Source organism: Medicago sativa, chromosome 3, assembly GCF_051527215.1.
Source record: "Medicago sativa cultivar Bolivia chromosome 3, Bolivia_mono, whole genome shotgun sequence".
In the NCBI taxonomy this organism is placed as follows: domain Eukaryota; kingdom Viridiplantae; phylum Streptophyta; class Magnoliopsida; order Fabales; family Fabaceae; genus Medicago; species Medicago sativa.
Window position 1 is genome coordinate 30,304,572 of NC_140751.1, and position 23,305 is coordinate 30,327,876.

Sequence of the window (23,305 nt, forward strand, 5' to 3'; positions counted from 1 at the left end):
CCACTATAATGTTGTTATGATATTGAAATGTTGTCATTATAATGCAAATAAATTTTATCCCTAAATCTATAACCAGTATCCACAATTGTCCATTAATGTAGCGAGATTACAAAGTAGTCATTGATTGTGCCTTCCGTTAGTCAAAATAGTCTATGACGAAAACAAATGTTTACATGTCTGATTAAGAAATGCTTACATCTTTAACCCTCATCATGTTGATTCACCACGCTTCAACCTTACAAGAGCTCCATGGCGATGGCGTTAAAGGAAGCATTTTAACGTTACAGACTCAAGGTGAGAAAAACACAAGAAAGGGAGTTGAAAATCATTTTAACAAATGCTTATGAAAATCATTTTAAAGTTTTACTATGGCAGTTAGAGCAGCCTTTACTTTGAATATTCTTTCTGCCACACCTTGTGATTAAAATTGCTCTTCTCCCATTTGAAATTACTCAATTTCAACTAAACTGACCAAAACAAGGTTCTCAAAATCGGGACTTTACTTCATGTCGAAAGGGAATAGCAAAATCGAGACTCGTAAAATCGCAATCAAAATCGATGGATTTTACTCAAGGACTTTTGTAGAATAGATATAGGAAATTGTAAAATCGCAATCTAAATCGATGGATTTTACCCAAAAAATTTAATACTAAATATATGTTATAAATGGTATATAGTCATAAATGAATAAGTTTATAAGAAATTGTAAAATTGCAATCAAAATCGATGGATTTTGTCTATTTTAAGATTCTACTATGGATTTAAGTCGTTGAAGGTGAAGAAAGTCACAAAATCCTGGATTTTAGGTTTTAAATCAGGATTTTGACAACAATGGACTGAAATACCACCAACGTGACTTAAATCACGTTTGTGTATAACCTACGTGACTTAACTCATGTCCAACATGAATTAAATCACGTTCCAACTCACGTTGGTAAAAAACCATGCAATTTTTATGGCATGAAGTGAGTTGACATGATGACGAACAAAGATTTAAATACTGCATCTTACACAAAACTAATTAGTTCAGTCAGTTCTACAACACTTTTTCATTTACATCTTTGTTTGACTCTTTTGACGGTCATTAAGGAAATTCAGAAACTTTTCCTCATGAACTGGCCTTTTGGTTGGTGAATATATCATGATGAATCAAGATTTATAAACTTAGATGCTATGTAATTGTGTTATGTAACGTGACCAAAAATTGCATGGCATTACCAACGTACTTTGGTGTTCCGAAAGTGAGTTAACTCATATTGGTGTATTTTGGTCAGTTTAATTGGGAGTGAGCAATTTTGGATAGGAGAAGAGCAATTACCACATTACCCCTTGTGATAAGGAGGTATCTTGTTTTTTGAGTGATATATTCTTTTTTCACCTGTTAAAAAAAATTACTATCGTGAAAAGAAACAAAAAGAAAGTAAAACTAAAACAATAGAAATAATAGTAAAATGACTAAAATTATTGAAACACTCTCTATATATAAAAATAATAATAAAAATATTGACTAAAATTTCATAATTATAAATATAGTTTTAAAAATCGGATCGGACCGGCCGGTCGAACTGGTTGAACTGTGAATCGGTGCATTAACTGGTCCGCTCTGGTTATCAGATCGGTTAAATAATAGAACCGGTGTGAACCGTTACAAACCGGTCAAAACCGTTCAAAACCGGCGAACCGCGGGTTTTAGCGAACCGGTCGGGTCAAAGCATGAGTAAATAAATATTTATTGCACATGTGTGCATCTTGAATCACACGCACAACTAGTTTCATTTAACTTCTAGCTCGTAGAATATTCACAGCTAAGATAAATTTAATGTAACGCCCATACTAAAAGTATCTAAAAAGTTTAGCATGTGCATTAACTTAATATTGGATACATTAAAATTTACAACAATAAATCTTCGAATGAATATTATATACAACAATCACTTTTGTACAAACAACAATATAATACAACTCGTCCATACATAAAGAATATATCCTTGAAGTCCATGACATCATGCAGCAGTTACGAACGAGCACTTGCTGAAATATTCATCCGGGTACAAGCTTGCAATACCATCCTGTTTATCTGAAACAAATAAGGATTGGGATGAGACATAGGCTATAGGTAACCTCGGGGGAAACCTACGGTCACCATGTGTCTACAATACAACCTGACGGTTGATTATACGTGTGTGGTCATGCTTGCCTAGACGGTCGTGCATACTAGATCCGTCGTAGGTTCAACTTAGCTTGTCATAGGTCTTGCTTACTTCATACGTGTCATGGCGGTTAAAGGAAATCTAATACCGCTATGCCAAGCTACGCTAAAAGCATCGAGGCTTAAACAATACATATTCATGACACGGTCCTAAACCGGATGATTTGGAAAACCTTGGATCGTCATTGGTATAACATTCATAGCTTGCTCTATTTGCATAAACCTGTATATGTCTAACAACATATCATATCTTGACATACTTAGGGATTCATGCTATCATACTAGTTCTCGACGATCCACATCAAGGCTCTATTACATAACCAATACATATCTAGCATCATATCATAATCATACATAGTCATATTCGTTCATTCATTAGGTTAGCGTTGAACAAACAATCACTATCTGAGTTCATTTTACGGTGTGTCCCGGGGTGGAGTAATCCCGAGCACAATCCCATACATAACCGATGAAACCTATCTAAGGTACAACAGACTCCCTCAGTATCGTGCGGGCCCCCCTTGCGGAGCTTACCCCGTTCCCACGACACCTATATCTTGCTTACTCAGTGACATGCGGGGCCCCCTTGCGGAGCTTATCCTGTTCCCCTTGCGTAGCACCTGTAGTAGTGGTCCTGCTTCCAGTCGTGGCTCGTCTCGTTTCATGGAAGGTCATTAGTTTTATCAAAACCACTTAACCACTTAATCTATGTCCCGTGATTAAGATTCTTACAAAGAAAATACAATGTCCTTATAATTAAGGGATGCTTAAAAACCGGCAACGCTAGCGTGGCAGTATGTTTTGCACAAAACAACAAATGGTTTTCTCTCTCTATAGGAGTAGTAGATTTTGAATATCATTGGTTTGTTTTTGTCACACTATAAATAAAGAAACACCACCAACAACAAGGACACACAATTTGTTTGATCAACGATACAATACAATACAGTACCGTACTTTCTAAACAATTCTCAATTGTTTCTTGCAATCTTCATCTGTTGATTTCCTTAAGTCATGTCGAGTACAGCTGGTGAAGTCATCAAATGCAAAGGTATGAGCACTGGATTTATTGGATCAAATTTTAATTTGTATTTAGAAAATTTATCGTTCCGTCTCAGATTAAGTGTGCCATTTGAGTTCATTCAATAAATGATGTATAATTTTTTACATTTATTGAATGAATCTAAAAGGTGAAAAGTTTCTTACATTTGAGATCAGATGGATTATAATTTTTGGTAAAGAAAAATAAAAAACAGAATGATGAAATTCATGATTTGGTTAGTTGGGAATCAAAATTGAATCAAGGTGTTGTAAGTGTGTGTGTGTGTGTGTAAACATCAGTAGAACTGTTTAAGAACTTTGAAAAGTTGTCTTCAAAAATAAAAAAATAAAAAATGAAAACATGTTATATCAAAAAGTAGCATTAGAAAGTAATATATGTGTGTGTGTGTTTATATATATATATATATATATATATATATATATATATATATATATATATATATATATATATATATATATATATATATATATATAAGTATATCTAAGGGAAATAATAGAATTGGTGTTTGGCAAACCTGAATAAGGAAAAAGGTTAGATAAAAAGAAGGTTTGGGGTTTCCGTTTGTGCTCAAAATATGTGAATATGTGATTAACCAAAATTCGTTTATTTATAGTTAGCATTTGCATTAGAATATGCTCCTAAAACATAACATAAAAACTAATTGAAGCATTTTTTTTTCCTCAAAAAGAAAAACTAATTGAATAATACAGTGCTAAAAGATTACATAGTAAATAATTGAAGTTTCTTTTCCTAGAAAAACAAAAAAAACAAACCAATTGGAGCCTTTTACTCATAAAATAAAATCATATATGTAAACTTTGTTGAAAGTGTTATACGTAGTTTGTTGAGATATTTCTGCTACATAAAATATTAGAAATTCAATAAAAATTTAAATAAAATACTAAATGGATAAGATCAAAACTTTGTTGAAATATTTATGTAAAATAAAATATTAGTTTTAAAAAATAGAAAAATAATAAAAATATTGAGAATGAATATGGAAGTGACACGTGACATAAAAAACCTTACTTTATATATATACTATTGATTTACAACATGTAACTGTACTAGATCATGTACATAAGCTTACTTGTGATATTTGATGATGGCTTTGATCGAGACAAAATTTTAATGAGGCTATTGATACATCTCTTTCTACATGCCTTAAATCGAGCTCAAACTAAAGATTTCTACCTTCTAATTAACCATAGTTTGAGTGTTAAACCCAGCTTCAAAATACTTTTATATCATTCCCTTTAGGCGGAGGCTAGCATGAGAGGCCAAAGTATATCTCTCACGGTGGTTTGAGCTTTTTTACTTGCATTTGTAAGTTAAAGTTGATTTTTTTATTTTTTTTTTTTACAATAAGTTACAACCTTTAATTAATATAATAAGGTGGCTGCTAACATAAGGTAATGGTAAGGCACTTCGTTGGCGAGGTAGCAAATTTTACCTTTGGATTAGATCTATGGTTTAAATGAGTTCAACTCCATCTCAACACTAAAATCACAATTAGAAGATACAGCTGTCACCAAAATCTAATCCACTTCCAACATTAACCAAAATTACCCAGAAGCTTTCCCAACAAAATTTTATCCGTCCAAAAAACAAAATTTTATCCCAATTATGTTTCAAAAAAAAAAATCTCTCTTCTCCAATAAAAAAATTATGTTAATACAAAATACAGATCTGTTGTTTTTTCATGAAAATATCTCAGTTTTTGTGTCCAAAGCACTCACCCTTTAGATTAAGTCTCTTTATTGCCTGTATTTGATAATTATCATCGAATATGAAATAAATTATAGAAATAATCTATTTATTCCACGAACAATTTATTCCACGAACAAAAAAATCAAAGAGTTACTGCATGATGTGATTTTGCTTTAAAAAAAGCTTTTCAGTACGTTATGGTTTTAAACCAACTGTGCTAAGCATTCATATTGGCAGTAATAGAATTTAAACGTATTTAATTCTAAAACGTGGTGTAAATTGTAAAAAATTAATGCATAATTAACACTCGTTTTAGGATGGGTCTCTATATTAATTCAGTAGTATAAAGAATTGTTAAAAAAATAAAAAACAATAAAAGTTTGATTTAATAATACATTATATTATCATTAAATGTTTGCAATTATATATGTGATATTAAAAATTTATATCGAAAATTTTAAATGAATAGTTTATCGGATTGACTTATACAGAACATTTTGATCGTCGAAGTTTCAGTTCCTACTTAGTTATTAGTTCAATTAGGTCATATCCAACTGTCAAAATTGTTTTATTTGATATCGTTAATTGGTTGGGCCCGTTTTGATCGTCGGAGGAACGTCTTTCGAAGTTGACTAGGTTTCTAAATAGATAGTTTGCTAGATTGACTTATTACGAACATTCTAATCGTCGAAATACCAATGCCTACTACGTTATTGGTTCAATTAAGTCATATCCAACGGTCATAATTGTTTTATTTGATATATTTAGTCACTTGGGTCTATTTTGGTCCTCGGAGGAACGTCCTTACATATTGACTAGGTTTCTGGAGGAATAATTTGTTGTATTGACTTATAATGAAGATTTCATTAGTGGAAATTTCAGTTCCTACTTCTTTACTAGTCTAATTAGGTCATTTCCAACAGTTGGAATTGTTTTATTTGATACAGTTAGTCGGTTGGGTCTGTTTTAGTCGTTAGAGGAACGCCTTTCATGTTGACTAGGTTTCTAAATGGATAGTTTGCCAGATTGACTCACTACGAATATTTTGATTATCGAAATTCCAATTCCTACTTCATTCTTAGTTTAATTAGGCCATATCCAACAGTCAGAATCGTTTTGTTTGATATTGTTAGTCGGTTAGGTCGTTTTCGATCGTCAGAGTAATGTTCTTCCAAGTTGACTAGGATTTTGAAGGGATTGCTCGTCGGATTTACTTATACCTATACCAAAGATTCTAATTGACAAAATTTGAGTTTCAACTCCGTTATTGGTTCAATTAGTTCATATTCAACGCTCTGAGTGATTATATTTCATATCGTTAGTCGATTGATTCATTTTTTGTCATAGGAGGAATGTCTTTCCATTATTATGTTTCTAAATGGATACTTTATCGGATTGACTTATACTAAAGATTTCAATCGCCGAAATTTCAGTTCGTACTTTGTCCTTAGTCCAATTTGGTCATATACAACGATCAAAATTGTTTTATTTGATACCGTTAGTTGGTTAGGTTTGTTTTGGTCAAATATGTTTTTAGTCCGTATAAAATTGGGACCTTCAAAGTTTAGTCCTTACTTAATTTTAATAATTTTTTTAATCCCTATAAAAAAATTATGCACTCAATTTTAGTCTCTGCTAAATCCAAATTTGTTTAATTATGTTTAAACTCTTATGCCTTTGAACAATTTCTTGTAGACGTGTTAAGAACATTGTTAAAGCTACACCCATAAAAAATTATCTCAAAATTTGATTTCTATGTCCATATTTATGTTTATTTTATCTTGAACTTTTTTCGTTTAAAAAAAGTTATGTTAAATTCATTTCGTGTTTAAAAATTCTAAATTTTAGTAAATGAACCTTTCGTAGTGTTCTAAACTTGTCTCATAAAAAATGTTAAAAAAGTTAAGAGCTTGATGATAATTATACAAAATTTGGTTTAGCAGGGACTATAAAAAATAAAAGAGAGAATGAGTGAGGTTCTAGAGAGAGAAGCTCTGGGGGGAATGGGACCAATGGGACAAAAGTGAGCGAGATTCCTGTAGGTAAGGCTACGGCAACCTCTAACCAGGCGGCAACAGGGAGGCGCGAGAACTTCGCGTATCTGGATAGTAATACTGTCTCCTTCTTCTTCACAAAGTTTCCGGGCAATGCAACTAATTTCGACCTCAAGAAACTGTTTTCGCGTTTTGGGCAAGTGGAAGAGGTTTTTATCCCTCAGAAACTTGACAAATGGGGGAGAAAGTTTGGGTTCGTGAAGTTCAAGAATGTGGAAGCTGTGGAAGATCTTGAAGCTCGTTTGGAGGATGTTTGGTTTCGAGATTGTCGGATGAAGGTTAATAGGGCGCGTTTTAGAAGGGGAGAACAGAAAGTGATTGAGGAGACGCGAGGTACAGAGGTGGAGGGGTACGGAGGTGGTTCTCGTTTCCCAGCAAGGTCAACTCAACCAACTTTCCCTTGGGGAAAGGGCCATTTTCCAGCGCTTAACAGAGAGCTCCCTAGTTTGGATATACTCCCATCGCAAGACATGCTGGACTACTTGAAGTGGTGTTTTGTCGCGGAATTGTTTGAGAACATAGATCAGAAGGCACTACAACAAGCTCTGGTTATGGAGGGCCTCCATCGAGTAAAAGCAACAGTGATGGGGGAGAAGATGATGCTACTGCACATCGAGGGCATGGGTGACATTGAAGCGGTCCGGAACAATCATAAGCAATGGTGGGACTCGATTTTTAAAAATGTTAAGATATGGAACCCTCTTTTGATTGCTGAAAGTAGAGTGGCGTGGATTGAGATTCATGGGATCCCACTACATGTATGGGATGAAGCTCTGTTCAAGGAGATTGGATCTCTGTTTGGTGTTTTCTTAGATTTTGATGAAGACACCATTGAAAGGAAAAGGCTTGATGTTGCAAGGGTTCATGTGTCTACATTGAGGAGAGGTTTCATTGATGAGGTCATTAGTATCAAGGTTATGGGTGCTGATTTCAAGTTGTGGGTGGTGGAGGAAGGTGGTGGTAGGTGTTCGCAACCTGATAGGTGAGCAGTTGGGGGAAAAGCGGCATCTTCAGTCAGCTCACGTGAGGGGGACGCGTTTGGGGAGATACCCGTTGGCAGTGGAGACGAAGAGGACCCACATGGTGATCTTGCAGCAGGTCAGACAGGGAATACTTTTGGAGAGTTAGTGGGAAGAAAGGAGTATGGGTCAAAAGAAAAGAATGTTGGTTAGGCTGTAGTGTGGGAAGAATGTCGGCCATTAATTTCAGCAAAAGGAGTGTATTCTCAAATTGATCCAATAATTGATAGTCACGTGGCACTTTTGGGTATTTGTATGGATAAGAGGAGAGAGGAAATAGAAAAATGTATTATAGGTGATTGTCTTGTACGGGTTGCTGGGTTGGTTGACGCGCATACAGGTAATAAAAATATTCTTGAGCCTGTAACTTTCACACATGAAACGGTGGAACATGTGATGTTGGAGGCACACGCGCAAGGAGCTCCTGTAGGTTTTACCGAATTAAATAAGGATGTTTTGGGCCGGATCCTTGTTCAGGAAATGGAGAGCAGGCCTGCTGTTTTAAAGGCCCATTTGACTGAGTTGAATCGCAGTGGCGGTTTTGATAGGGAGGGTGCTCTTAAGCAACAACTCGTTTTGCCTTCATCAATCAGCTCTCAGTCTAATTCAAGTGTGGCAATGGCAGAAACTTTTCAGGCAGATCAAAGGCATCATGGTATTTCAGCGGTGCCGGCTAATTTACATAGAAAGGTGAGTGGTCCGGTGAATCAACATATTCGTTTTCTCTCGGAGGAGTCTGACTTATCGGATTATGAAGATTCAGGTGAAATCTTGAGAGGGGATAATAAGAAAATTATGAAAGTGAGACATAGAAATAGGAACAAGAAAAAATCCTTGTCTTTGGCCAAGAAGCAATCGGGACCGGTGCTTGAGGAATATTTGTTAAGTACTACAAAGTCCGGTAAAGAAAGGTATCCTGTTTGCTCGACCCATAGGAGAGCTGTGTCTTTCTCAGATATTAGGGAGGAAGGTTGGAGTGATGTCGAAGGATTGCTGCCGGTTGCTGGTGGAAATAAAACGAAATCTTTGAATTGTAACCAATCTCAACATTCTGGTATTGGGCTTATGTTTCATAACAACAATGATGATGTGGGAGAGGCGCAGTCAGAGAATGAAGCTTGTAGAGGGCGGCTCAGAAAAGTCTTAGCAGCAAAAAAAGAACTGGTTACTCAAACGGTGGCGGGGGTATCCCATTCTATGCAGGAACGGAGGATCATCGATAGGCTGGTATATATGGAAGATAAGGCGGTCAAACTCAAGGTTAGTAAAGAGGGAACTAGTTTGTTTTAATGATTATTTCAACTTTTAATGTTAGAGGGCTTGGTGGTAGAGTGAAGAAGAACAAAATCCGTGAATTAGTGAGGCTTAATAATCTTGATTTTTTGGCTATCCAAGAAACTAAGGTTGCTGAGGTTACACCTTCTCTTTGTTTCTCTCTTTGGGGAGATGAAGATTGTGATTGGGTGTTTAGGGCTTCAGAAGGTAGTAGTGGTGGTATTTTATCTATATGGAGGAAATCGTGTGCAATTGTTGTGGATGTTTTTCAAGGTGATGGTTATGTGGGGGTGATTTTGGATTGGGGGGTGGAGAAGATCCGATGCACGGTGATTAATGTTTATTCCAAATGTGACTTGCCAGCTAAGCGTAGCTTATGGGAGAATCTTATTGGTGAACGTCAAAGTAGAGACGGTGGAGCGTGGTGTGTTCTTGGGGATTTCAATGTGGTTAGAAGAAGGGATGAGAGAAGAGGGGTTAATGAGGATGCATCTTCGGCCCAAATCCTGGAGATGTTTCTTTTTAATGCTTTCTTAGGTGATGTGGAGTTGGAGGATCTCAATGTTTTGGGGCGACGGTTTACTTGGTATCATCCTAACGGAAGGTCGATGAGTAGGATTGATAGGATGCTTATTTCAGAGGAGTGGGCTAATACATGGGGTGATAACGCGCTTTGGGTGCTGCCAAGGGATGTTTCCGATCACTGTCCTTTAGTGTTGAAAAATGGCGGATGGAATTGGGGGCCTAAGCCTTTCAGGTTCTATAATTTTTGGCTTCAAAATAAAAATTTTAAGGGGGTGATCGAGGAGGTTTGGAGGAATCAAAATGTTACCGGATGGATGAGTTTTGTTTTAAAAGAAAAATTGAAGGGCATTAAAGACATTATTAAGGATTGGAACAGGAAGGAGTATGGGGGGATGGATGAGAGGGTGGAGAGTTTGGTGGCAGAGATTAAGGACCTTGATGATAAGAGTGAAGTTTGCGGTCTAATCCAACAGGAAGTGGACATTCGTAAAGCAAAGTTTGAAGATCTCTGGAAAATTCTTAAGGCGAAGGATGCGTTGATAGCACAAAGATCGAGGTCTAGATGGCTAAAGGAAGGAGATGCTAATTCTAAATTTTTTCATAAGTGTGTCAAGTTGAGAAAAAGTAGAAACGCTATCAAGGCTCTTAGGGAAGGAGATGGTTGGGTGGTGTCCCCGTTTGAGGTTCGTAGAAAAGTGGTTGATTATTTTACGGACCAGTTTACAGAGGAGAGGTGGGACCGACCAAAGCTGGATGGGGTGGATTTCGTTCTCTTAAGTGATGTAGATAATGGGATTTTAAGTGCTCCTTTTTCTATGCTGGAGATGGAGGCTGTGGTGAGAGATAGTGACGGAGGTAAGAGCCCGGGTCCGGATGGTTTCAATTTTGCTTTCATCAAGGAGTTTTGGTATTTGATTAAAAATGAGGTTCGGATTATGTTCGACCAATTCCATGCAAATGAAACTTTACCTAAGAGTATGTTGGCGTTTTTTGTTACCTTAATTCCGAAGGTGTCATCCCCGTTGGAGTTGAAGGATTTTAGGCCAATATCTCTGCTTGGGTGCCTTTATAAATTACTTGCAAAGGTGTTGGCTAGGAGGCTTGCTTGTGTTATGGATTCCATTATTTCGACTTCCCAGTCGGCCTTTCTTAAAGGTAGGCACTTGGTGGACGGGGTGTTAGTGGTTAATGAATTGGTGGATTATGCTAGGAAATCGAAGAAAGAATGCCTTATTTTTAAAGTTGACTTCGAGAAGGCTTATGACTCCGTGGATTGGGGTTTTTGGAGTACATGATGAGGAGGGTGGGGATGTGTGATAAGTGGGTTAGTTGGATGAAGGCTTGTGTGTTTGGAGGAAGTATGTCCATCCTTGTTAATGGTAGTCCTACGGAGGAGATTTGTATTCAGCGTGGCCTTAAGCAAGGTGATCCTCTAGCGCCTTTCTTGTTTTTGTTGGTTGCAGAAGGTTTTAGTGGCTTGATGCGAAATGCGGTGGATCGTAATTTATTCGAAGGTTTTCCTCTTGGTGATGGCGGTTTGGTGATTTCACACTTGCAATATGCAGATGATACTCTTTGTATTGGCAAACCAACGGTGGAAAATCTTTGGGCTATGAAATCCATTCTTAGAGGTTTTGAGATGGTGTCTGGGTTAAAGATTAATTTTTTTAAAAGTTCTCTGATTGGTGTCAATGTGGATAGTGGCTTCATGGATATGGCGTGTAATTTCCTGAATTGTAGCGCGGGGAGTATCCCGTTCAAATACTTGGGCCTTCCGGTGGGAGCAAACTCAAGGAGTATGTCTACTTGGGAACCGTTGTTGGAGAATCTTAGTGGCAGGTTGAATACGTGGGGTCACAAGTTTATTAGTTTCGGGGGAAGGATTGTGCTTCTCAATTCGGTTCTTAATGCTATGCCTATTTTTTATCTATCTTTCTTGAAGCTTCCGGTCCAAGTTTGGAAGCGTATTGTTCGTATTCAAAGAGAGTTTTTATGGGGAGGTGTAGGTGGTGGAAAGAAGATTAGTTGGGTTAAATGGGATAATGTTTGTCAGAGTAAAGATAAAGGTGGTTTAGGTGTTCTGGATATTCGCCTTATGAATGTTTGCCTACTAGCTAAATGGCGTTGGAGGTTGATGAATGGGAGTACAACGATTTGGAAAGAGGTTTTGAGGGCTAAATATGGTGCGACTGTGGATAACTTGTTGGTAGGTAATAATGTTGGTGGTCCTAGAATGGCTTCTTATTGGTGGAAGGAGATGCTTAAGGTGGGTGACTACGGTGTCCCTGGTTGGTTTAATGCGGAGGTGGTGCGTAAGGTTGGTAATGGTCTCTCTTCTAGCTTTTGGAGTGATAATTGGCGAGGTGATACCTGCTTCCGGATCAAATATCCAAGACTTTTCTCGATTTCCACCCAAAAGGACGCCTCAGTAGGTGAGTTAGCGGAGGTCTTGGATTCCCGCATAGAGTGGAATCTTTCTTGGAGAAGGCATTTGTTTATGTGGGAAGAGGAGGTTCTTTTAAGCCTCTTGGAGGACTTAGAGGGGACGAGGCTGGGGGATCAAATGGATGTTTGGTGGTGGAATTTAGAAGATAATGGGGAGTTTTCAGTGAAGTCGGCGTATTCGAAGTTAGAAAGGGTGGTGTTGGGTGATGTGGGCTGGAACGAGGAGGAATGCAGGGTTTTTGCAACATTGTGGAAGTGCCCGGCTCCCTCCAAGGTGGTGGCTTTTGCTTGGAAGGCGTTACTTAATCGCATTCCAACAAAAGTTAATCTTGCTCACCGTAATGTGCTTGGGCCGGATGAAAGCTCGATTTGTGTCCTATGTCATACTAGGGAGGAATCTACGTCTCACTTATTAATTCATTGTGAGATGGCGAGTGCGGTTTGGCTTAAGCTTATGAGGTGGTTAGATAGGGTCTTTGTTTCCCCTCCTAATCTTTTTGTTTATTGGGCTTGTTGGCTTGGAGGGGAAAGGAACATTAATGTGGTGAGGGGCATTAAGGTGATTTGGTTAGCAACTATTTGGACATTGTGGAAAATTAGAAATGATAGGGTTTTTAATGACTCAACGTCGGAGGTGGACATCGTGGTAGAAGAGGTTAAAGTGTTGGCGTGGAGATGGGTGTTGAGTAGAATGTCCATTCCGGTATGTTTGTTTTTTGAATGTGTTGGGATCCTATTTGGTGTTTGCGTAGACATACTTCTCCTCGGCTGAGCTAAGCGGATTGGTCTCTGTGTATTTTGTTGGTGGTTTTGTTTTGCTTTGTTACTTCCTTTTATTGGTTGGTTTCTTTTTTATGGGTGGTTTTTAAAGGGGTTTTTGTTCGAGCCGTCTTTATTGTGGCAACCGATTTCCCCTTCTTTGTTTTTTTTCTCCACCCAAGCTTATTAGTGCTCCTTGCACGGGCTTGTTGGTTAATAATATTTGCCATTTCAAAAAAAAAAGCAGGGACTATAATTATAAGTATTTTTTGTAGGGACTAAAAATGCTATTATAATTAAGTAAGGACTAAATTTAAAGCTTCCGAATTTTATAGGAACCAAAAACATATTTAACCGGAAAAAAATTATATATTGATGTGTGAGGAAGAAATGGATTTCAAGAATTAAGAGGAAGAGTACGAGAGATTGCCTTATTTGATCTGATGGTGAAAAAGTCATGGTTTATCACGGACCATTTGTTGTACTTGTCCATGTTAGAATTTGCTTAAAAGGTACTACTTACCGTTGAAAAGGGTGGAAAGAAGTTACAGGTCTCTCATCCTGACCGCACAATAATTTATTAATATATCTAATGGTGAAAAATCAATTTGCATCGTGAGAGACATGTTTTGGTCTCTCACCGTAGCCTCCGCCTTCCCTTTATTACCTTATGTTTTTTTTGTTCTTTCGTATCTTCACAAAATTTTTCTCCTAAATTTTGGCCTAGATGCATCACTCAATTACTTTCGCCTATTATACATTTTGAACAGCATACATGGATGAAAAATTGATAGAATATTTTTTTGATTCGTATGCGAAATTTTCTCATGAACCAAAGACATTTTCACAGTAGAATTTAGGTTTACTTTAAAGACAAGTTAATATCTCTTGGGGATGACTAGAAATTGAGACCATATCCACCTCTTTATTCACGTAAAAAAGCTTGTCGTCTAGAAAGGTGCAACAAGCATTGTGGCCATATTTCCTACGACCAAAACATAACACACAACATACAATCCTTCAATAAAGCATTCACTGAACTTGAAAGGAAAACAAAGTTTCATAATGACCAAAATTATTTCTATCATTTTATTTTATTTTGATGTTTATTTTTTAATTTTTTTATAAAAATAAAACCATAAGCACCGGAGCTGCTCATATAAATGGCCGCTCGTATCCTGCATAGCATTTACTTTTTTGGCTTAAATGCACTTTTGACCCCTATGTTTCAAATAGTTGCGATTTTGACCCCCTAAGAAAAAAAATGGATATTTTGACCCCCTAACTTTTGTGCCGCTTTTGAATTGCTCGAATCTGTCCGTTTCACCCATTTTATTGCTCGAATCGCTGCGTTCATTTTCCAGAATTAGCAAATTTTGTTCTTAATACTTACATTACATGGTTTTTTATATTAAGAGACCATTTGAAATAATAGGGAATTTTTGCCAATCCATTGCTATTAAATGCAAATGCAGAGCTTGGAAGCTCCCCAGCAAATGCAGAGCTTGGAAGCTGCAAAACATAAAGACCAAAAAAGGAAAGAATACTTATAAAGCCCTTTTATTCAAATTCCGAAACAAAAAATGAATACAAAAGCTTACGTGTGACCAACAAGAACAACATTTGCATCCTCATTGTGTGCCGCAATTGCCATAGATTCACCAACAAGAAGAACTGTAGAACATTCATTTGAGGAATCTTCGTCTAAACTTTCCAATCCTTCTTTCGGAACAAATGCAAGAAGAGGCACAACATTGGTATTAATTAATTATACATACAATGCAACAACATTGGTGTATGTTTCTAGTAGGAGAAATTTACATCAAGAAGAGGCACACCACTTCCAGCTGCAGTGCCTAAGAGTTCATCCCAATACATAGGGAATTCAAAAGAGACACAAAAACCAGCAATTCAAAAGAGGCACAAAAGTTAGGGGGTCAAAATATCCATTTTTTTTCTTAGGGGGCCAAAATCGCAACTATTTGAAACATAGGGGGCCAAAAGTGCATTTAAGCCTACTTTTTTTAGGGGATACATATATAACATTTACTTCTTTAAAAAAAAACATATATAAAAAAATTAAAAAAAATCTGGAAAATATAAAAAAAATAATTTTTATAAAAAAATTCTGGAAAAATTAATAAAAATTTATAATAATGAAAAAAAATACCAAAAAAATTAAAAAAATTGGAAACATTCTGGAAAAAATTAATATATTTTGAAAAATTCATATTTCCAGTTTTTTTCAATACCGGAAAAATGAAAAAATCATATTTTTTGAATCGAAAGTATGAAGTTTTATTTCATAAAAATATGAAATCTTCAGGAGCTTAAAATATTTCAAAATAAAAATATTAGAAAATAAAAATAATATCCATTGTTTCCTGTTATTCATTTAGATTATATTTTCGAATAAAATAAAATTCTGAGAATTAATTTTCAAAATAAAAATAATTAGATAATATTATATTTTCGAATTTTTTGATATATATTGATTTTTTTCAGAATTTTTTCCATTTTTATTAATTTTTCCATATTATTTTTCATGTTTATTAATTTTTCCAGAATTGTTTTCATTTTTTTCAGTTTTCCAATTTTTTTTAAATTTTTCCGGTATTTTTTCATTATTTTCAATTTTTATTAATTTTTCCAGAATTTTTTTATAATATTTTTTATATTTTCCAGATTTTATTTTTATTATTTTCCAGTTTTTTTTTTCATTTTTATTAATTTTTCCAATTTTTTTAATTTTTTCGGTATTTTTTTCATTATTATAAATTTTTATTAATTTTTCCATAATTTTTTTTATAATTTTTTTTTTATATTTTCCAGATTTTTTTTTAATTTTTTCAAAACAAAAAAAATAGAAAAAAAGAAAATGAATTAAAAAAAATAAAAAATAAATAAAATTCCACGTGGCAGCCATGTCAGCGTGGACCAGGTCAAAATTGACCTGTGGGGGCCAAAAGTGCAACGAAACCGAAACATAAGGGGCGGTTTTGTAGTTTTTAAACATAGGGGGCCAAAAGTGCCATAGAATCCAAACTTAGGGGGCTGTTTTGTATTTAAATTAGTTAACGGGCAGTAACCGCCGGTTTTGGAAAGATAGGGGGCAAAAAGTGCAATTAAGCCTAACATTTACTTGTACCAACAATGAATTGGTCTAAATGAAAGGGTCTTTGAGCCTGAAAGGGTATTTGAGCCACTTAAATATATGGTCAGCCGATTCATGACGCATGTATATAGAAAAAATTCAGTTGAAAGGGTGAACTCAGCTTGTGTGCCCCACAAATTTTCCAACAAATATTAGTCACTCCCAAACAATGCCAGAAACTTCGTACCAATATCATGATATTGTCCAACAAAAAATATAGCATTTACTTATAACTGACGTTTGAAACTTTTTTTTATTTTAAAAAGTGTCATTTGAATCATAGTAGTATTTGTTTGATATTATTATTTTTGATAATATTTGTTGTAAATTATTTATCACTTTACAATATAAAGACAATATTTATGAATTTTTCCTGATAATAATCAATTAATTTAATGGTTAACTTTAAGGAAATTAAATGGTTCACTTAACTATTCTACCATTACTACTTTTATTATTTTTTTGCTCACGTTTGTTACTAATATTTTTTAGTGGATTTAAAGTCCAATCTTTAACATTATTTTTTGTCCACGTTTGTTACTAATATTTTATTATAGGATTTAAAGTCCAATCTTTAACATTATGCTCACGTTTGTTACTAATATTTTTTAGAGGATTTAAAGTCCAATCTTTAACATTATTTTTTGGCTTAATTACATATTCGGTCCCTTAACTTATTTGTTGTTTCCGATTTGGTCCCATAATTTTAAATTTTTCCAATCAAGTCCCACATGTACACCTCCGTTACTACATTAGGTCTTTTCTGTCATTTGACTGTTAGTGATGCACACGTGGCCAATCCCACGTGGCACGTATATAAGGGAATTGTTTTTTCTTCCAGATTTCCTCCTTCTCTCCTCCATCGTTTTCCTTCTTCCTCCATATCTCCTCTTTTTTCCATCGAGTTTCCTTCTTCTCTCATCCTTCTGCCATCGATTTGCTGCCTCTTTCAAACACAACACAACACAAATTCGAATTCTAATTCGTTCATCTCTTTCACAAAACCCAGTTTCGAAATTTGAATCTCAAATTGAATCTGAAGATGTCAAAACCTAACCCAAATTCGTGGCAAACGGGTCAATCTTCTAATGGGTCTGTTGGTTCGAATCTAAGGAGAAGAGTAGCAACACAGTGCAGGTGTGGGGATGAAAGTGTGATTTGCACTGTTATGGATAGTTCAAACCCTAACTGTGGTAGGAGATTTTGGGGGTGCAGAAATTACAAGAATTGCTTTGATAAAGGCTGCAACTTTTTTAAGTTAATTGAAGAAGATTATAATGAAGACAGTGATAACAAGTCTGCAAAGCTTGAGAAAAAAATTTGAAGTTGAAGTCTCAATTGCAAAAGACAAGATCATGGTTGAAGCTATCTTTGATTTTCGGATTAACATCTTTTGGGCTATGTCTTTTGTTAGGGACAACACTAGTGTGCAAAATGAGTGGCACATTGAGTTTGATGTATTAGAAATAGTATGTTAGGGTTGTAATAGATAGGATTGAAATGTGATGAATGAAATGTGTTAAGTTTAGGAAGAATTGATTAATGAATTGTTGAACGTATGACTATTATATCAATGAAAAGATGTTATTGCATATTTTGAAATGATGAATTTTGTTTCTGTTCGTGGTATGCATTTGTGTAGTGAATTGAGGATTGAATTGACATGATGAATTGAGTAATGAATTGATGACTTATATTTGCAATTGAAATTAACCATAAAATTACTTCATTAAAGAAGGTAACCATTAGAGATACATTAGAATTCTAGCATGCACTTAGGCATTACAATTGCACAGCCGACATTGGCTTGAAAAAGAGCAATAATGTTAAATGCACTGTGGCATTACATGAAACCAAAACAGAAATATCAGACTGTTACCTAATGCACATAGGCATTTACATGAAACCAAAACAAAAATATCAGACTGTTACCTAATGCACATAGGCATTTACATGAAACCAAAACAATGTTAAATCCACTTAGGCATTACATCACAGCAAAACAGAAATATCAGTCATAAAACCTAATGCACTTAGGCATTTACCTGACACCAAAATAATGTTAAATGCACATAGGCATTGCATTACAACTGTCACACCAAAATAATGTTATCAGACACTAAGACATTTACTGCTGGGTTGATGTTGCACCATCAGTTCTTGCAGACACCTTCTTCTTCTTTCCCTTAGCTGCTTCTGGTTGTGTTGATGACTGGTGATCTTTTTGCTTCCTCTTTCTGGTTTTTTTGTTCTGAGCACTTGTTGCAGAGGTTCCTTGAGTAGCAGATGGTTGTGTGTTTGTCTGACCACTTGAAGACTGACCATGCATAGTAGTTGCTTGAGTTGTTCTCTGAGTAGCTTGAGGACCTTGAGATGTGTTTGTCTGAGAAACTTGAACATTTGTTGTTGCTTGAGCACCTTGAGTGGCTTGCAATGTATTTGTTTGAGATGCTTGAACATTTGTTGTGTTAACAGTCTGAGTAGATTCACCTTCAGTTGGTGGTGGTGGTGGAAGCTTACAAGTGGACTTATTATGTCCACTTTCCTTGCACATGCTGCACTTAATTCCATATCTTGCCCTCCTCATCACCCCGTCATCTCTCAGCAATTCGCCTGCCTCTTTGTTCCTCTTTTTCTTAGGCCTTCCTTGTTGCTTCCTAACTGGTGGTGCCTGCAGGTCATTATACTCTGTCCTCTCCCATAGATTCTGACCATTGGTTGGATAAATTATAGGAGCATAGCAGGCTGCATATTGGTCTGTCAACAACCATTTCCTGCAATCACAAGACCTTAACAGATTCACATAGAACTTTTCAGTTGTGGAGTTGATGTTAATAACTTGAAAATCATGCACACTTGAACGCCTAACAAGATAGAAACAAATTATATATAAATTTCAGAAAACCAATCGAGAGAAACAACATAAATCATAAATACACGTTTTTAGATACAAACTTGACATATTAACAGTAGATATCGATGATACATATAAAGCAAACCCTAAACCAGGATACGAAAAACCCTATACCAGAAAACATTCAAAACCAGATACCAAAACCACTTTTCGAAAAAACCCTAAACCCTAATTTTTGAAAAGTTGCAGAAAACTAACCTCGACGAAAGCATCAGCATTGAAATCTTCTGGTTCAGCCATTTTCGTCTTTGTCTTCCTTGATTCCGACTTTGTCTTCCTCAGATTTGCTCTTTCACTCTTCAAGGGTTTAGGTTCGTCTTCCTCTCTCTCTAAGTTTCAAAACCAGTTTCTAAATTTGTAACCTTCACTCTCTAAACCAATAATTTCCATTATATACGTGCCACATTGGATTGGCCACATGTGCATCACTAACGGGCAAATGACAGAAAGGACCTAATGTAGTAACGGAGGTGTACATGTGGGACTTGATTGGAAAAATTTAAAATTATGGGACCAAATCGGAAACAACAAATAAGTTAAGGGACCAAATATGTAATTAAGCCAAAAAATAATGTTAAAGATTGGACTTTAAATCCTCTAAAAAATATTAGTAACAAACATGAGCAAAACATAATAAAAGTAGTAATGGTAGAATAGTTAAGTGAACCATTTAATTTCCTTAAAGTTAACCATTAAATTAATTGATTATTATCAGGAAAAATTCATAAATATTGTCTTTATATTGTAAAATGATAAATAATTTACAACAAATATTATCAAAAATAATAATATCAAACAAATACTACTATGATTCAAATGTCACTTTTTAAAATAAAAAAAAAGTTTCAAACGTCAGTTATAAGTAAATGCTATATTTTTTGTTGGACAATATCATGATATTGGTACGAAGTTTCTGGCATTGTTTGGGAGTGACTAATATTTGTTGGAAAATTTGTGGGGCACACAAGCTGAGTTCACCCTTTCAACTGAATTTTTTCTATATACATGAGTCATGAATCGGCTGACCATATATTTAAGTGGCTCAAAGACCCTTTCAGGCTCAAAGACCCTTTCATTTAGACCAATTCATTGTTGGTACAAGTAAATGTTATATGTGTTTTTTTTTTTTAAAGAAGTAAATGTTATATATGTATCCCCTAAAAAAAGTAAATGATATGCAGGATACGAGCGGCCATTTATATGAGCAGCTCCGGTGCTTATGGTTTTATTTTTATAAAAAAATTAAAAAATAAACATCAAAATAAAATAAAATGATAGAAATAATTTTGGTCATTATGAAACTTTGTTTTCCTTTCAAGTTCAGTGAATGCTTTATTGAAGGATTGTATGTTGTGTGTTATGTTTTGGTCGTAGGAAATATGGCCACAAGGCTTGTTGCACCTTTCTAGACGACAAGCTTTTTTACGTGAATAAAGAGGTGGATATGGTCTCAATTTCTAGTCATCCCCAAGAGATATTAACTTGTCTTTAAAGTAAACCTAAATTCTACTGTGAAAATGTCTTTGGTTCATGAGAAAATTTCGCATACGAATCAAAAAAATATTCTATCAATTTTTCATCCATGTATGCTGTTCAAAATGTATAATAGGCGAAAGTAATTGAGTGATGCATCTAGGCCAAAATTTAGGAGAAAAAATTTGTGAAGATACGAAAGAACAAAAAAAAACATAAGGTAATAAAGGGAATGATATAAAAGTATTTTGAAGCTGGGTTTAACACTCAAACTATGGTTAATTAGAAGGTAGAAATCTTTAGTTTGAGCTTGATTTAAGGCATGTAGAAAGAGATGTATCAATAGCCTCATTAAAATTTTGTCTCGATCAAAGCCATCATCAAATATCACAAGTAAGCTTATGTACATGATCTAGTACAGTTACATGTTGTAAATCAATAGTATATATATAAAGTAAGGTTTTTTATGTCATGTGTCACTTCCATATTCATTCTCAATATTTTTATTATTTTTCTATTTTTTAAAACTAATATTTTATTTTACATAAATATTTCAACAAAGTTTTGATCTTATCCATTCAGTATAACACTTTCAACAAAGTTTACATATATGATTTTATTTTATGAGTAAAAGGCTCCAATTGGTTTGTTTTTTTTGTTTTTCTAGGAGAAGAAACTTCAATTATTTACTATGTAATCTTTTAGCACTGTATTATTCAATTAGTTTTTCTTTTTGAGGAAAAAAATGCTTCAATTAGTTTTTATGTTATGTTTTAGGAGCATATTCTAATGCAAATGCTAACTATAAATAAACGAATTTTGGTTAATCACATATTCACATATTTTGAGCACAAACGGAAATCCCAAACCTTCTTTTTATCTAACCTTTTTCCTTATTCAGGTTTGCCAAACACCAATCCTATTATTTCCCTTAGATATACTTTGATATATATATATATATATATATATATATATATATATATATATATATATATACACACACACACACACACACACACACACATATATATTACTTTCTAATGCTACTTTTTGATATAACATGTTTTCATCTTTTTATTTTTTTATTTTTGAAGACAACTTTTCAAAGTTCTTAAACAGTTTTACTGATGTTTACACACACACACACACACACTTACAACACCTTGATTCAATTTTGATTCCCAACTAACCAAATCATGAATTTCATCATTCTGTTTTTTATTTTTCTTTACCAAAAATTATACTCCATCTGGTCTCAAATGTAAGAAACTTTTCACCTTTTAGATTCATTCAATAAATGTAAAAAATTGTACATCATTTATTGAATGAACTCAAATGGCACACTTAATCTGAGACGGAACGATAAATTTTCTAAATACAAATTAAAATTTGATCCAATAAATCCAGTGCTCATACCTTTGCATTTGATGACTTCACCAGCTGTACTCGACATGACTTAAGGAAATCAACAGATGAAGATTGCAAGAAACAATTGAGAATTGTTTAGAAAGTACGGTACTGTATTGTATTGTATCGTTGATCAAACAAATTGTGTGTCGTTGTTGGTGGTGTTTCTTTATTTATAGTGTGACAAAAACAAACCAATGATATTCAAAATCTACTACTCCTATAGAGAGAAAAAACCATTTGTTGTTTTGTGCAAAACATACTGCCACGCTAGCGTTGCCGGTTTTTAAGCATCCCTTAATTCTAAGGACATTGTATTTTCTTTGTAAGAATCTTAATCACGGGACATAGATTAAGTGGTTAAGTGGTTTTGATAAAACTAATGACCTTCCACGAAACGAGACAAGTCACGACTGGAAGCAGGACCACTACTACAGGTGCTACGCAAGGGGAACAGGATAAGCTCCGCAAGGGGGCCCCACATGTCACTGAGTAAGCAAGATATAGGTGTCGTGGGAACGGGATAAGCTCCGCAAGGGGGGCCCGCATGATACTGAGGGAGTCCGATGTACCTTAGATAGGTTTAATCGGTTATGTATGGGATTGTGCTCGGGATTACTCCACCCCGGGACACACCGTAAAATGAACTCAGATAGTGATTGTTTGTTCTACGCTAACCTAATGAATGAACGAATATGACTATGTATGATTATGATATGATGCTAGATATGCATAGGTTATGTAATAGAGCCTTGATGTGGATCGTCGAGAACTAGTATGATAGCATGAATCCCTAAGTATGTCAAGATATGATATGATATGTTTCCAAAATCCCTTGAACTTTATTCTTTTGTTTTGTTTTTATAGCGAAAGGCATGATTAGTAGCTTGTTTTTAATGTAAAATATGGAATAATTTTTTTTTTGTTTTGTCTCTTCTTTAAAGGTTGTTTCTTGTACATGAAAATGGTTTCTTGTGTTTCTTGTGTTCTTGCTATACCCATATCTTGTTTTATTGTGAAAAAAAATCTCCAATGAGAAAAGCACCCAGTTGCAATCTTTGAGCAAGTGTATGAATAGGTATTTTAAGAAGCACGTTCTATCTTTAGTGTTAACTTAGACCCTTTAAAGTCTTCAGAGTAAAACTAGTATAAGTTTGTGTGGGAAAATAATCAATTGTACTTTATTGTTATATTCTCTTAATTGTTAAAGTTAAATGGGGCGGGAGAATGACACCAACATGTGGGGGAAAGTACAATCCCTAACTTCCTAATTGTGGTGGTGACTCCCTAATTTGAAC

At 34.9% G+C, this 23,305-nt stretch overlaps 2 protein-coding genes across 4 annotated transcripts; one reads left to right on the forward strand and one right to left on the reverse strand.

The window, feature by feature from the left end:
- The first annotated feature begins 188 nt into the window (after window positions 1–188).
- On the forward strand, window positions 189–8,022 carry LOC146937044 (uncharacterized). Its single transcript, XM_085749321.1, has 2 exons — window positions 189–294; window positions 7,025–8,022. The coding sequence occupies exons 1-2, from the start codon at window positions 189–191 to the stop codon at window positions 8,020–8,022; spliced, it is 1,104 nt and encodes a 367-aa protein (XP_085605447.1).
- A 9,900-nt stretch (window positions 8,023–17,922) lies between these two features.
- LOC146937045 (uncharacterized) lies at window positions 17,923–22,160 on the reverse strand. Of its 3 annotated transcripts, XM_085751538.1 has the most exons (3): window positions 22,017–22,160; window positions 19,326–19,611; window positions 17,923–19,002 (listed from the first exon to the last, which is right to left on the reverse strand). In XM_085751538.1, the coding sequence occupies exons 2-3, from the start codon at window positions 19,343–19,345 to the stop codon at window positions 18,342–18,344; spliced, it is 681 nt and encodes a 226-aa protein (XP_085607664.1). In that variant the 5' UTR covers window positions 19,346–19,611; window positions 22,017–22,160; the 3' UTR covers window positions 17,923–18,341. The 3 variants fall into 3 exon arrangements, with proteins under 3 accessions (XP_085607664.1, XP_085607665.1, XP_085607663.1); XM_085751539.1 differs by lacking the exon at window positions 22,017–22,160 and having other exon boundaries at window positions 17,923–18,987; window positions 19,326–20,962; XM_085751537.1 differs by lacking the exon at window positions 22,017–22,160 and having other exon boundaries at window positions 17,923–19,077; window positions 19,326–20,275.
- Window positions 22,161–23,305: the final 1,145 nt, after the last annotated feature.

Bases quoted from the DNA above. Each gene is read 5' to 3' on its own strand.
- LOC146937045 (XM_085751537.1), bottom strand. From the start codon at position 19,345: ATGCTGATGCTTTCGTCGAG. The intron at 19,078-19,325 runs GTTAGTTTTCTG...CTATCTTGTTAG, and splicing joins ATGCTGATGCTTTCGTCGAG to GCGTTCAAGTGTGCATGATT.
- LOC146937044 (XM_085749321.1), top strand. From the start codon at position 189: ATGCTTACATCTTTAACCCTCATCATGTTGATTCACCACGCTTCAACC. The intron at 295-7,024 runs GTGAGAAAAACA...AGATTCCTGTAG, and splicing joins TTTAACGTTACAGACTCAAG to GTAAGGCTACGGCAACCTCT.